At 30.5% G+C, this 15324-nt stretch overlaps 1 protein-coding gene across 1 annotated transcript; it reads left to right on the top strand.

Moving 5' to 3' along the window:
• Positions 1-11071: 11071 nt before the first annotated feature.
• Positions 11072-14993, top strand: LOC114422067 (inosine-5'-monophosphate dehydrogenase). The gene is made up of 4 exons (XM_028388258.1): positions 11072-12264; positions 13106-13285; positions 13767-14024; positions 14637-14993. The coding sequence occupies exons 1-4, from the start codon at positions 11266-11268 to the stop codon at positions 14706-14708; spliced, it is 1509 nt and encodes a 502-aa protein (XP_028244059.1). The 5' UTR covers positions 11072-11265; the 3' UTR covers positions 14709-14993.
• The last annotated feature ends 331 nt before the right edge of the window (positions 14994-15324 follow it).

Below are 15324 nucleotides of genomic sequence, written 5' to 3'. Positions count from 1 at the left end.
TGTCATTTGGTATTCTTAATCGCTAGGAGGTCATCATCTTTCTTTTTTCTATTCAGAAAAAAAAAAAAATCATCTTTTTTTTCTTCTCCCAAATCATAAAAGAAAGAGTAAATTATATTGATATTTTCTAAGGTTTCGTAAAATTATACAATTTTTTATATTTTTTTATTCCTACAATATTACTTAATTATTTAAAAAGTATTATATTGATATCTCTTATATATTATATTAATCCACTTAATTGTTTAAAAATATTATACCATATCTTCTTATAAGGAAGGTTACTCTAAACATTAAAAAAAAGAGAGAAATAAGTACAATCTAACGAAATCTTAACGGATTTCAATGTAATATTTACTCTAAAAGAAAAATTCTTCAAAAAAAAAAATAGCCAAATAGAATGTTATTAGGACTAGGCATAATTGGAAAAATTCATAATATATATTTAATTTGTCTTAAACTTGCTTTGGGCTAGTATAATAATATAAGAGAAATTAAATTTTATTTTTCAAAATAAGTTTAATGTTTTGCTATTTTATTTTAAAAACTATATATACTTAACTTCCTTGAGAGATTATATATATTATACTTTAGGAGTTTAGGGGGCGTTTGCTTCGAGCATTTTCTATTTTTATTTTCAAATAAAAAAATAAAGGTGAAAATATGTTTGATTTAGGATTAGAAAATATTTTCTTTTAAAATGTTTTAAAAAAAAAGTCTAAAATTTGAAGAAGAAAAAAATGTTTCCGTTTTTTGTTTTCCTTTTCTTTGTGTGTTTCCATGACGAGCAACCATGCATATTAGAACTCCTCATCACTGCTACCACGCCTTCACCAAACCATGACTCCCTCCAAACCTATTAACGATTTTCATCATTAACTTTGGAGTCGTAGGCGATGACGTCTGATACAACATTGGCGCCATTAACTCATGTCATATATGTCACGTTTATAGCTATCATCAAGGAGGTACCTGACGATTTTTCTGAAGTCAAGGGTGGTTCTAAACGATGGTGAGTGACGTCTGGCAATACATGGTGATGGCGTAGAACACCACGAAGCTGAGGACCAATATCAAGGGAGTGGTCAGCAGATAGGTGCAAAAGTTTGTGGTGATCCAAACAATAAATTGAAAATGAAAACAAGTAAAATCAATCGAGTGTTCTAAATCTTAGCAAATTGAAAATAGAAAAAACTATTTTCAAAAAATGAAAATATAAAATATTTTTGCAAACTAAACACCCTTTTAATTTATTTTTGTTATCAACTTGAGAAATGTTAATTCAATCCTTATTTGAAACTTAACAATCATTGTCTTGCTTTAGGGATTAACTATAGTCAATCCCTTCACATATAAAATGTAAGGTGTAGATAATATATTTTGGTTGGGATATAATACATACATATAAAGTATCATTTCTCCTAAAATGACTTGAAGCAGGAAATCAACCCATTTATAGTTCTTATAAATATCATTAATGTTATTGTGCATGATATACAATTAACATTTTTTTTATCTATATTAACTTGAGCATTAAAGTGTCTTTTTATTGGTACCCTTTATTCTCTCTTACTATTCCAATTATAATAAATTCTTGACCAATACATAGACGACTTTAAGGATGTCAACTATCAATATCATGTCTCTTACTCGTCCACTTTTAACATCAAGTCTCTCAATTGTCCACTTCAAATTGTCTTTCACCAACCAATATAACATCCTTTAGCATCTACTTCAAATTTCCCTTACTAAGTGTGCTGATTATTCAAATAACCTAATAAAATAAGGCATCTGAAAAAACTAGAGCATCAACATATCTAAGCATTTATATATTAAAGCGTCTTGCATATTTTGATTTGTAAAGCATATTAAAAGACTAGTAGGATGGTTCAAGACTTCAATAATAAACTATAAGACAAGCAAAACCTTTTCAAAGAAGTATTCTTTCATCTTAGGTCAAAAAGTCAAAATTTAATTTGAACTTTTAAAATGAGACCTAAACATGCTCTCAAATTATAGTATGTATGGACTTTTTGTGAGTTAAGATCAAAGCAAATCATGATCAAATTGGGAAAAAAAGAGCTCAGATTTAATGCTCAATTTTTGGTTGTATTAGGTCGATTATGGACTTGATGCACGTTGATCTAAAAAAAACTTAATTCGTTTGAGCTATCAAGTCCAATGAAAGTCAATTTGTATAGACTTTTTGTGGGTTAAACCCAAATCAAACTTAAAAGCTCAAGTCCAGCATTTCATTGATTGAGTTTGATTTCAGCCAATTACAAGCTAGAATGTGAATTGCAAGTCACAACAAGTCAAATAAAAAAGTTCATACTCAACTTATGCTTATAAAATAAGGCTTTATCTTGTTGAAAGTCAAATTTGTATGAGCTTTTTATAAGCTAAGCCCATATCAAACTAGTTTCAATTTAATCGAGCTAAAATGGCTTAGATTTATATAGGCTAAGCCTTACAAGCAACAACGAGACCAAAATGCCTAAATTCAATTTGGGCTTCTAAAATAATGGCTAAGGCTAGTGAAATCCAATTTGTGTAGTCTTTTGTGGGCTTAGTCCACTAAAAGACAAAAATTCAATCTATTTAAAAAATAAATAAAGTTCAAGTCCTACATTTTATCATATTAGTTAGATTTGACTAGTTCAACAAATTGTCACCTCTTGAAAAAATATATAATGAGAGACGACAAAGATGGATGAGAGGTAAGGATGGAAATAAGTTAGGTTAAACAAAACTTTGCTTAAACAAGTTTAATCTATTAAAAAAATAAAGACATAATCTAATTGGTTGTCTGTCATAACTTTCTTAAGGGCCAGTTTGATCGTTTTGAAAGTTTGATTTCACAAGTTAACTTACTTAAAATCATATATTATATTTAAAAAATTAGATAAGTATGACATACTTCTGAATGAGCTAATCAAATCATAGGCCAATGTGGCAAAAAAAAATGTAAAATAAGCCATAAACTATAGAAGTTAAAACTACTACTTGAGACATAAGACCCTCTAAAAATAAAGTCATAAGAGAAGAGTAATTATAGACATGTTAGACTTTGTAAGAGTTGAGTAACTTATCTATATAACACTAGCTTATAGTTTAAGGTCTAATGTAAAATTCATAATAACTTATTTAAAAGTTTATTTTGTAATAAGATCTCTAAATACGACTTAAGTTTATCTTTCAATATATTTTATATGCTGGACTTTTTAACTATTTCAACATATTTTAATTTTTTAAAAAAATTTAAATAAATATGATTTTAATATATTATAAAAAAAATAGTAATAGTGATAAAAAAAATTATAGATTGGCCTGTTGAGCCAACAAAACTTTTTTTATCAACCTAAAGTTTGACTCTTTTTTTTAACAAAATAAGATTTTATAGAAGCTTTAGCCAATTGACCTAGGTTGTATGTCTTTATTAAGTAACCTAAACTATTTTTATCCCTAGCCAGAAGAAGAAAAAAAGGTAAAAAGAAAATCAAAATAATCATAATAATTGCTAAAGATAGAGACTAGAATTTTATTTTTCATTTTTCTTTTTCCAAGAATGAATTAAAATAATTTAAAAATTCATTTAAAAATTATTTCAATCCTTTATTATTCAAATAAATTTTGTTTTTAAATTTAAGTTTAAAAACGCAAACTTATCCATCTCCCGAGGAATGCTTTTGATTTATGTGGTGGCCCGTTGTTGATGTTGATACGACAAAACCACCTTGTAGATAGTGATTAACTATTAACTCATGGCAAAATTGCGATGAGCAGAAATTCTTGTCTCATTAGGAGATTCCATGGTCCACATATTGTAATTTTTTAAATGATGCATAAATTCTTTCTCTTCATTTCAGTTTTAGTATTTATATGTTTTTACTTTTTTTAGTATATTTATTTAATTTTAATTATGCAGTAAAAAAATGATTTTAATTATCAAATTTTAGTCATTATAATTTTTAAATGTTAAAATCAAATCTTTTACATGAAACTTCATCAAATAATTATTGAAAATATAGCGTAACAATGATTTATATAAATTAATAAAATAAAAATAAAAATTGAGTTCACACTCCCCTCCATTACTACTCTGAAGTCCTTTTTTTAGTCTTATTGAAATATTTTATATCATTTTTTAATTTATACTAATGAATGTTATATTATATTTTTATTAATTATTGAATAAAATTCAAAGTAACAGACTTGCTTAAATTAATTAAAATATAAAAACGAAATATAACATATAAATCTGTTTCAGATGAATATAACATATAAAATTATACATAAACTAAAATTAAAAATTAAAAATTAAAAGCACAATTAATAAATAAAAATATAAAACCATATCCCATTTTAGGTAAAGTAGTTTTGCTTTGTATTTTTATTCTTGGCATGAAAGCAAAAGTATCTTTGGTTGATAATTCCAAAGACAAACTCTATGTTAGACTTATAAAACCCCCAATGTTGACAACCTTTAGTCCAAGCATTGTTTAACATTACTTTAATTGTGCTTAAATTTAAAAAGTATAAACGTCGAATCACTTCACCTTTGGATGAGGTGGAATTGCAGTAGCTCTCATCTTAATTTGTTTATTTGCTCTTCTAAATATATTATATTTTTCGAATAATTCTTATAATATTATATAGACAACACTTTATATTAAATGTATAAGCTTATATTAAAAAGAAAAATTATTGACTAGTGAGGATCATGATACCTAAGGACGTTTGGAAACTACTAAATTATTTCGCGAACCGTTCTCGTTAGAGTTTTTTTTTTTTTTCAGTCGTTCTCGTTAGAGTTAAACTTTGTTAATTTTAAAATTTTGATATTGTTAGTAAACAAAAATGCTTTTTATATAAAACAATTCATTCGAAAAAAGATGAGTAGAAGTCAGTTTCTAATAAAGCTTAAAATTCAGCAAAAAAAAATTCTAATAAAATTCAACGATATGTTATGAAACACAATTTAATTAGTTTTTATTTTTTTTATTAGCTAAAAAGTTTATTTATCTTTTCAGTAGACGAATTTTTTTAAGTAATTTTTTAGTAACTTTTAATATTTTCTTAAAATACTACTCGGAGTTTATATTTGACTAGTTAAAAAATTATTAAGCAGAAGTTGATAGCCAGAAGCTAAAAATTTATAATTGAAATTAAAAAATTAACTTATTAAATAATAAGTATTTGGTAAAACTAACTATTGAAATGATAAAAAAAAGTAAAATAACTTAAAAATAATAAAATCATGATTTATTTAAAAAGAGTAAACTTAAAGTTTGATAAATATATTAAAGATAAAAAATAAAAAATACATAAAAAAATAAAAATTTTACTAGTATTTTAAAAAAAAAGTTATTTCAAATAGTGTTTTAAAAAATACTAGAAGTTACCAAAAAAAATTTATTTACCGAACAATTAAATCAACTTTAGTAAAAGAAGCCATAACCTACCTAGAATGTCATGTCAAAGTAGTGTAATTTAAAATGGTGGCTTCTACCTTCTAGATTTTTATATTTTGTTTCCTTTTTATCCTTTATATATTTATCAAAATTTTTGTTTACATTTTTAAAATAAATCATAATTTTATTATTTTTTAGTCATTTTATATGTTTCAACTATTTTAAGAGTTAGTTCACCAAATACATATAGGCTATATTTGACAAAACTAGCTAAAAGCTACAAACCAAAAGCTGGTAGTTAAAAGTTGAAAAACTAACTTATTAAATTATAAATATTCGATAAAACTAGCGATCAAAGTAACTGAAAAATATAAAATAATAGAAACAGACATATTTATATTCTCCTATTTTATGTTACATTTTTTTATGTTAAGTATTCTACTATTAATCTTATACTATTTTTTAAAATATTTTTAATAAAGTTTAAAATAATATAAGAAAATACACTTAAGTAGACATTATACTTTTACTATGTTAATTAGTGTAATAGTTAAAATAAATCATCTAATATAAAATTATTCAATAAAAAAATATAATGTTAAAATAATAAATTAAATATTATAAGTGGTACTATAGTTAAAGTAAATATTGTAACATAAAAATGTAAAATATAATAAAAATAAATAAAGCTATCATCTATCATTATCAATATTTTGATTTATAATGCTAAATTATTAAAAAAAAGTGCAGTCGTTAAATTAAAAATGTAATATCATTACCTGGAAAAAAAAAAAGAGGTTAGTGTACACATTGAGAAACAAAACGAGGGTTTACAGGTTGGAGGAAAAAAAAGATGGGTTAACACTAATACATTAAATGTATGATCAAGTAAAATAATATTAAAATATTGATTTATTTAAAAAGGATAATGAGTGATAATTATATTAAGAATAAAAAAAATATAGAAAGCTAGAAATTAATATTTTTAAAAATATTATTTTAAATAATGTTTTAAAAAATGTTAAAAATTACTAAAAAAAACTTGTTTATTAAATTGTCAAATGAGTTTTCAGTTAGTAAAAAAATTAAAAATTAACTTAATTATCTTATTAAACATAATCATAATTTAATAAACTAGATTTTTGAATTTTTAGTTTTCACCTTCCTCGGTTAATTTTTTAAATTTCAACCTTCCAATAACTTTTTAAATTTCAGCTAATTTTTTCGCTAAATTTCGTTCAGCATAATCTTTTAACGGTGTAAATTTATTTCATTTCGAGAAGAAACATTTTATATTGTTTGTCAATTTCTTTGGTAAAATTAGAGTGGTAGAAAGCTGGCTTGCATGGGGACGTCTAAATTCTGAAAAATAATGTTTTAAATTCTTTCAAGAAGCAAAAAGCGAATATTGTTGTCAGAATGATGTTCTGAATTCCGGATTAAGTTTTGTTTTTTTTTTTTGCTGAATTTTTCGGATTAAGTTTGTGTTCATATTGATTTATTAAATTATTTTACAAAAATAATAATTTATTTATAGCTTCTTGAAATATCTATAAAAGGCAATTATTTATTTAAAATTAAATGAAATAAATATGCACTAAAGAATAATTTGATTATTTTTTATTTTTTATCATTTCATCCGACATGGTTGAATGAAAAATAAGTACGTAAAATGATGAAAAATAAAAATACATGTATCTTTCATTTAAATTAGTATGGCGACTGGTAGGATGCATGAACATGTTATTTTGTTTTAAAATGTTGAAATTGTTATTTCAATATACATTTAATTCTACATATTTTAGTAAGAAAAAAAAAACTTTTTTACATATATACATTTGAGAACAAAAAATACTTAACAAAATGAAAACATAACTTAAGTTGATTAACAACAAATGTTAATAACATTCAGAATTCATGAAAATGTTAGTACTTATAAAATAAGAATAAAATATATGTTTGATCTTTTAAATTATTTTTTAGTTTTAAGTTAATCTATATTTTAAAAGTTTTAAAATGATCCCTTAAAGAATTACTTAGTAACATGTTTGTCTTTTCATTAGTTTTAACTCAAACGACATTAAACTTGTATTATCAACAATTGTGATTCCTCTATCTCCCGTGGTGGTGCAATTCCTAACACTGGTTTCACTCAATGATTTCATGATCATGGAGAGGTTGTAACTGTCAACAAGGTTCACATTGGAGAAATTCAATCCGTCAACATCATTTAGGGTCCATTTCATTCCATGTGCGGAGGAGCCACAACTGACTCATTGATGATGCAGGGTTAATTCCGTTTGGATTAAAACTAACAAAAGGACATGCTATTAAAACAATTTTTTAGGGATCATTTTAGAACTTTTAAAACAAAAGAGAGCAATTTAGAATTAAAAAATAAATTAGGAGACCAAAAATATATTATAACCATAAAATAAAGAACACATAAAAACTTCATAGTTAATAATGGAGAGGGGGTCGATCTTAAGGTTCTTTCTTCGATGTCACTTTCTTGATGGACTTGTTGATGGAAGCTCGTGGCATTATTTCTTTAGGAACAAATAGGATTGGTGTAGGGGGTGTAACTTTAGTTGCATCCATAGCATGTGTTAAAACCTATTGGTGAAATTAGTTAATTTATGTTTATCACAATTTTTTTAAGAATATGAAGTATAAATTCTACGGTAATGATTATAATAACCAACCTAATTTAAGTTTCAAAAAACTTCTTTACATACCACATTTGAAGCGATTGAAGTATTTTGCTCTTCATTATCATGAATAAGAATCTTCAACCCATTACGATTAGTCACCCAAGAAACTATGACATATAATTGACAATAAGATAAGTAATCTTGAAAGATAGATACCAACATGCTCAAGAGATCAACCTTAACTTTTGTTGACTCTTATTATCCGAAGGAGTCAATGATATTTTTGGGATGAATACTTTTTACTAACATTATTTTTAGAAATGACCTTAGTTTCAAGCACACAAGCTAGCTCCTAAGTGCCTAATTACCAACCCAATACCATTACACATGCTAGAAGATTAATTTATGTTTTTTAACAACATTATAAGCACACCAATTTTAAGTTTCAATGGACGATTTCAAAGTTTAGAAGAATTTATGGCTCCTTTTATTGAAATCAGTACTCAACCACAATCGAATGACTCGAACTAAAATCTTGTACTTGATTATCTTAGGCTTAATATAAAAAATCATATACATCTTTGGTATATTTTTTCAAAAAGTATTAAAGAAAAAATCATAACAAAATAACATGAAAAGAGAAGCACATTTATCTATGTTTATACTAAAATTATGTGAGAATTGATTTTTCAATTTATAATACAAAATAAATGAATGAATAAATAAATAAATTAAAATATGTAATAAAATATGTAACTAAAATAAATAAAAAGATATAACAAAATATATGTGACAAATATACTGCATCGTAGTTGAAAAAAATAAGAATCTTACTAATCATATAAGATCCATGCTAATTTATTTTGGAAAAAGATAATTCAATTATGAATTGCTTATTTTAGTTAATTTAAAATTTGAAATTATACAGTTATCTTAATTTAAAATAATTTTAATTGCCTTAATTAAAAAAATGGAATTTTAAATCAAATTGATAATAGTTAATCTAATTATTCAAACTTTTTAATACTTATCATAATTACGGATAATAATTAGTTTATAACTATTAGTTATCATAAATTTAATTGTTCAAAATTTTAAATATTTATCTTTATAGTTATCAGAAATTTAATTGTTTTGAATTTCAAATTAGATTGATAATAATAATAAATATAATTATTCAAAATTTGAAATACTTATTATATTACTTGATAATGATAATTAATTTATTGTTATGGAAATTTCTTCTCAAATGTATTAGGATTCCCTTCAAAACTTTTTTACTTTTATTAATACTATAAAGGTTATAATATCTTATATATATATATATATATATATATATATATATATATATATATATATATGATAAATTTTTTCACACAACAAATTGCTAAATAAAATTTTCTTCATGTTTAATTACAAGCTTTTATTAAAATATGAGAAAATAATTTATATATCGATCTCTGTATCTGCATCAATTTATTTGTACTACTTAAAATCTCTAATATTAGGGTTTTTTCCCATAAAATCTCTAATTTTAGTTAGTCTCTATATATATAATCAACTTTTTTATATTTTAATCTCTCTTGTTAACTTTTTAGTGATATAAAAAGTAGGAAAAATTACAAATTTAGTTCTCTAATTTGTCTCCAATTTTGAATTTTGTCTTCCGGTAAATTAATTTATAAATTTTGTCCTTATATTTATTAAAATCACGCAATGTTAGTTTCTCAGGTCATAGTTTGAAAGTTGACTATTAGCAAGTGATGTTGACTGACATGTGTCAACAGAGAGACACATCAAACGATTCGCGATTGGATTAGGATCCAAAGACGGGTAATCTCTGATCTCATCCCCCGCGGATTCCCCCACCGCAACGGCGGCCACCAAGTGACTGTCCGCCACCAGTCCCTCGCCGCTCACCGTCGTGTTTGCGAGTATCATCCCTACCCGCCGGCGTCGCGCACCACTACACCCTTCTCCATGCGTGAGTTGAGTTCCCTGTCACAAACCACCACCTTACTGTGCACGCTCTTCGGGTTGAGCGAACCAGACATGCAAATGTTGCCTGACGAGTTCGATCGGTCGCTGAAATAAACCAAATTGACCGGTTCGTCTCCCATCCCCTCTCCACTGTACAGTGAAATTCCAGCGAAGTGTTTTCCGTTTCTGAGAGTAGCGTATGTCGAAAAATCACTGTCTAGCGTGCTGGCGTCGATAGTCATGATCCACGGAGCGACATTTGTGACAGAACCGTTGCAAGGTTCGGTATTCCCCGTCGAGCACGCGACAAAGATGCCTCTCTCTAGCGTCGCGAAGGCTCCAATGGGGATGTTGTCAAAGTAGTAAGGGACAGAGGAGGAGGAGGAGCCACCAAGGGAGAGCGGGAGGCGAAGCAGTCGCCGGTCCAGCAAACTTTGTAGGCCGCCATGCGCGCCTGCGACGCCATCCCGTGGGCCGTTCCAATGGCGTAGCCGAGGAGTGTGGCGTTGGAAACGGCAGAGCTAGCGGCGGTGGAGGCGACATGGGTGCTGGGGATAACCAACTTGCAAAGAAGTAATTGCTGACATTGCTGAAGTGTTTGAAGCACATCATATCTGTAGTTAACGTGTCTCTCAGTTGACATATGTCAATCAACGTCATTTGCTAACGATCAACGTCCAATTGTGACCCGATGAATGAACATTGCGTGATTTTAATAAATACGAGGACAAAATTTATGAATTAATTTATCAAGGAACAAAATCCGAAGTTAAAAATAAAATAAAGAACGAAATTTATAATTTTGTCTAAAAAGCAACTAAAGCCTAAAGTATTTAGACATAAGATTAAAATGAAAAAATGACACAAATATAAAAGCAAATAAATTATTAAACAAAATTTATATTGGATGAGTTTGTACTATGTACTTTAACTAAATTAAAAAAAAAAAAAAAAAAAAAGCTTATCTCCTTCGACGTCATCGGCTATAAAATCCAACACAGTCTTGCACTTATCCCTCCAGCTCATACAGCACTGCTGCATTTTCCATTCTTTTCCAGAACAGTAAAATTCAAGTAAACCAAAAGCCATAAATAGTAGTATTAATTTATAATTTATTACTATTTATTATTATTGTCATTTTCTGTTCTATATTTTTTTAAATACCCTGAAACCGCGAAACCCTAGCTGAACCCTGTTTCCCTTCTCCGGCCACCGTAATGGATTTCACTCCGCCGCCGATCGAGGACGGTTTCACCGCCGAGAAACTCTTCACGCAGGGCTTCTCCTACACATACGATGACGTCATCTTTCTCCCCCACTACATCGACTTCGCTGCCGACGTCGTGGACCTCTCCACGCGCCTCACGCGCCGCCTTCCCCTTGCCGTGCCGTTTGTTGCCTCTCCGATGGACACCGTGTCGGAGTCCGCCATGGCCTCCGCCATGGCCTCCCTCGGCGGCATCGCCGTCGTCCACTCCAACGTCCCCGCCGCCGTCCAGGCGGCCATCCTCCGCAAAGCGAAGTCCCGCCGCGTCCCCATCCTCTCCGACCCCGCCTTCGCCGCACCTTCCGCCGTCGTGGAGCACGATGACGCCTTCGGGGCCTCCCCCTTCCTTCTCGTCACCGACACTGGCACCTCCGCCGGGAAACTCCTCGGCTACGTCGCGAAGAGTGACTGGACGAATCATACCGACAAGGGCTTGAGAGTCGGCGACTACATGGCGCCGCCTCCCAAGCCAGTGCCATGGAACGCCGACCTAAACAAAATTAATGAAATATTTGAGAGTGAGAAAAGTGGTGCTGTGGCTTTGGAGAAGGATGGTGAGGTTGTTGATTTGGTGGTGAGGGAGGAGGTGGAGAGGGTGAAGGGTTACCCGAAACTGGTGGCGCCGGCGACGGTGGGGGCGGACGGGGAGTTTATGGTGGGGGCCGCGGTGGGGACGAGGGAAGATGATAAGGAGAGGTTGGAGCATTTGGTGAAGGCTGGGTTGAATGTTGTAGTGTTGGATAGTTCTCAGGGGAACTCAATTTATCAGTTAGAGATGGTGAAGTATGTGAAGAGGGTTTACCCTGAGCTTGATGTGATTGGGGGGAATGTTGTGACTATGTACCAGGCTGAGAATCTGATTCAGGCTGGGGTTGATGGGTTGAGGGTTGGAATGGGGTCTGGGTCCATTTGTACTACTCAGGAGGTTTGTGCTGTGGGGCGTGGTCAGGTATATTTGATTCGTCGATCAATCAATTGATTGATTACTGTTTTGATCTTTGTTACCCTTATCATTGAATTTAAGTGTGTGGTGGTTTGTTTTGAGGTTTTAAATTGCAATCACAGTTGTGGTTTAAGAGATTGCAAACAAATGCAGATGATGTGACTGCAATTGCGGTCGCAGAGACTCCAAAAACCTTGATAGATAAAATCATGATCATTGATTGATTTTTAAAGCCTTGGTTTGTTGTGTAAATCTTTGTGTTGTGATGAGTTTTTTCTGAATCTATGCGTTTTGATTTGGTGTTGGTTGGACTTAGAGCTTGAAGGATCAACTGTTAGGATTGAAAATGCTTGCTTGATACTTGTCAATGATCCTTTCAGGAGGTTAGGATGTCTATAGTTACCACCTTACCCGCTTGATGGGGCTTGTGCGGCATGCCTGATCCTTGGTGTTCCCTAAAGGCTATTTTAACTGTTTCTTGTAAAGATGTTTGAAAACAGGAAATAGTGTGAAAGAAAGTTAGTGTTTTGCTTTTATTTAATGAAAACAAACTAAAAACTCCCCAATCTTTTTTAACATAGGCTCTAGATCAGTGGGTAGTGCCTAAATTTGAACTTTTTTGGTACAGTTGGCTTAGATAATGATGAATTACATACTTATTGAATGCAAAAGTTTTTTTTTTTCCCTTTTAGTAGCATAAGTGTATGTAGACTTTAAATATTGTGTTAAATTTCAAGTTTTTTGGAATTTCAGCTCTGCCCCACTAATATTCTTGCTTTCAAATTGATTCCAACTCATACTCAATGTGTCAATTCTTAATATTGACTATGGAGTTTATGCTTTTCAGGCAACTGCTGTTTACAAGGTCTCGTCCATTGCTTATAAAAGTGGTGTTCCTGTGATTGCTGATGGTGGCATCTCAAACTCTGGTCATATTGTTAAGGCTTTGTCATTGGGAGCGTCAACTGTTATGATGGGAAGCTTCTTAGCTGGTAGTCTTGAGGCTCCTGGGGCTTATGTGTATCAGGTATGATTATGGCCTGATGGAATCTTTTAAAAATTGTGATTTCCTATTTATGTGTTTTAATAGTTTATATGGTAGTATAGTGTTGTAAAGAAAATCTCTTTAGAAATAGAGAACATGAAAGATTCTGTAATGCTTGTAGTTAAAGGTAAGTTATTGTGATGAAAATTGGAAACTTCACTAGTTAGAAATGAAAAGATTTGTTATTATTGGCTTTGGCCATTTGAACAAATAATATTTTTGTTGTCTTCTAGGAACTACATGTTATTTTTATTACATTTATGAAAATATGCTTCTGTCTCTCTCTCTCTCTCACACACACACACACACACACTCACTTTTTGATTTTTTTCCCTTTCCTATCTTAGCTTCACTAAATTGTTCTTGCCTCTTTCTTTTGCTGATGAGTTGTACATGCTCATACAAGAATAAATATCATAATAATATATTAATATGCATAACTAAACTACCGTTTCTGCACCAGAATGGTCAACGTGTGAAAAAGTACAGAGGAATGGGTTCCCTAGAAGCCATGACTAAAGGGAGCGATGCAAGGTACTTGGGTGATACAGCAAAGCTAAAAATTGCTCAGGGGGTTGTTGGAGCTGTTAAAGATAAGGGCTCTGTCTTGAATTTCATACCATACACCTTGCAAGCAGTCAGGCAAGGGTTTCAGGATATCGGTGCCAACTCTCTACAGTCTGCTCATGACCTTCTAAGATCCAGGGTGTTAAGACTGGAGGTACGGTTGAGCCACTCTTTTAAATATTTATTTCTTGCTATTAGCATTAGATATCAATGAAGTTTTGATCATTTGCACAATCAAAAAGGGCAATATTTATTGACGGACTGCCCATCTCCCATTGAACCCACATATTTGGCTTTGTTCGCCAAATTTTTATTTTCATGACCGGAAAAGCTAGGATAATGTAGTTCTTTAAAAATAAAACCCTTCTTTTGTTTGCCATTGCACTCTTAAATCAGAAAACCAAGAAAAGGAGTAAAAGAAATTGCAGCAATTTATTAAGTTTCTTTGGATTAATCCAATGCAATTGAGGACTAAAAAATGAATATGTTTGCCTGTATGATCCTAAATACATCTTGATTTTATAAACAAAAAGATGAAAAGTAGTACCTTGTTTTGCTTTTTTCTTCATTTTGGTGAGTGATCTGCTTAAATTTGAAATCACCTGAAATATAATTGTGGGTTGTCTAGGGTGTTTCTTATATTTGTTTGAGTCTGCAATTTGCTATGTTTACAAGTCATAACTGTTTTGCATGCATGCAACTTTGCTTGGGATTTCATTTAAAAAGCCACTGATTATGTTCTTAATATTTGGTTTGCTCTTCCCAGGTCCGGAGTGGAGCAGCACAAGTTGAAGGTGGAATTCATGGGCTGGTTTCTTATGAAAAGAAATACTTTTGAAGTATGAAACCATCCAAAAATCATAAGCGGTGCTATAATCCCTTGCTGCAGTTCAGCATAAAAGAAGGGGACACACTGTTATTGGGTTAGTGGCAACTTGTTGCTACTGTGTCTAGCGAATTGAAGTCTATACCAATAGAATATCGTGGGAAATTTTTCCTTGAGTTTCTGAAGGAAGAACACTGATTTCGTGGGTTTTTTTTTATGTCCATTAGATTTTGTTTGTCAAATGTGTCATAAACTTTCCTAAATATATTTTGCATGTTTTCTGTCCTGTTAAGTTAATGTTACTGTCATCGTGGTGCAAAAACTTATGGTAGGATCTAATAAAAATAAGACCTTTTTTAAAAAAAATATGGTACTTAACATAATCTTCACTATAGTAATTCCTCAACCCCACCCCACCCCACCAGCTCGTCCCAATTCAAAATCACGTTTCCCAGCTTGCAACTCCAATGCTTCTCAGCCCCTTGGGTTTAGCATCCAACTTGAGAGGGAATAACAAGCCTTGTTTCATTTCCTAGATAAAATCTTCACTATTTCTGCAACCTAAACAATACCTCTTTTTGTGTCTCTGAACGTGAGAAAATCTTGGGCCAGCCATCTTAGTGTGTGT

This window comes from Glycine soja, chromosome 8, assembly GCF_004193775.1.
Source record: "Glycine soja cultivar W05 chromosome 8, ASM419377v2, whole genome shotgun sequence".
In the NCBI taxonomy this organism is placed as follows: domain Eukaryota; kingdom Viridiplantae; phylum Streptophyta; class Magnoliopsida; order Fabales; family Fabaceae; genus Glycine; species Glycine soja.
This window is presented reverse-complemented; position numbering and strand designations above follow the sequence as displayed.

What these genes read in the sequence shown, in the direction of transcription:
- LOC114422067 (XM_028388258.1), top strand. Translation starts at nt 11,266, where the DNA reads ATGGATTTCACTCCGCCGCCGATCGAGGACGGTTTCACCGCCGAGAAA. An exon ending in CTGGGGCTTATGTGTATCAG is followed by an intron (nt 13,286 to 13,766) that starts GTATGATTATGG and finishes TTTCTGCACCAG; the next exon opens with AATGGTCAACGTGTGAAAAA. An exon ending in CCAGGGTGTTAAGACTGGAG is followed by an intron (nt 14,025 to 14,636) that starts GTACGGTTGAGC and finishes TGCTCTTCCCAG; the next exon opens with GTCCGGAGTGGAGCAGCACA.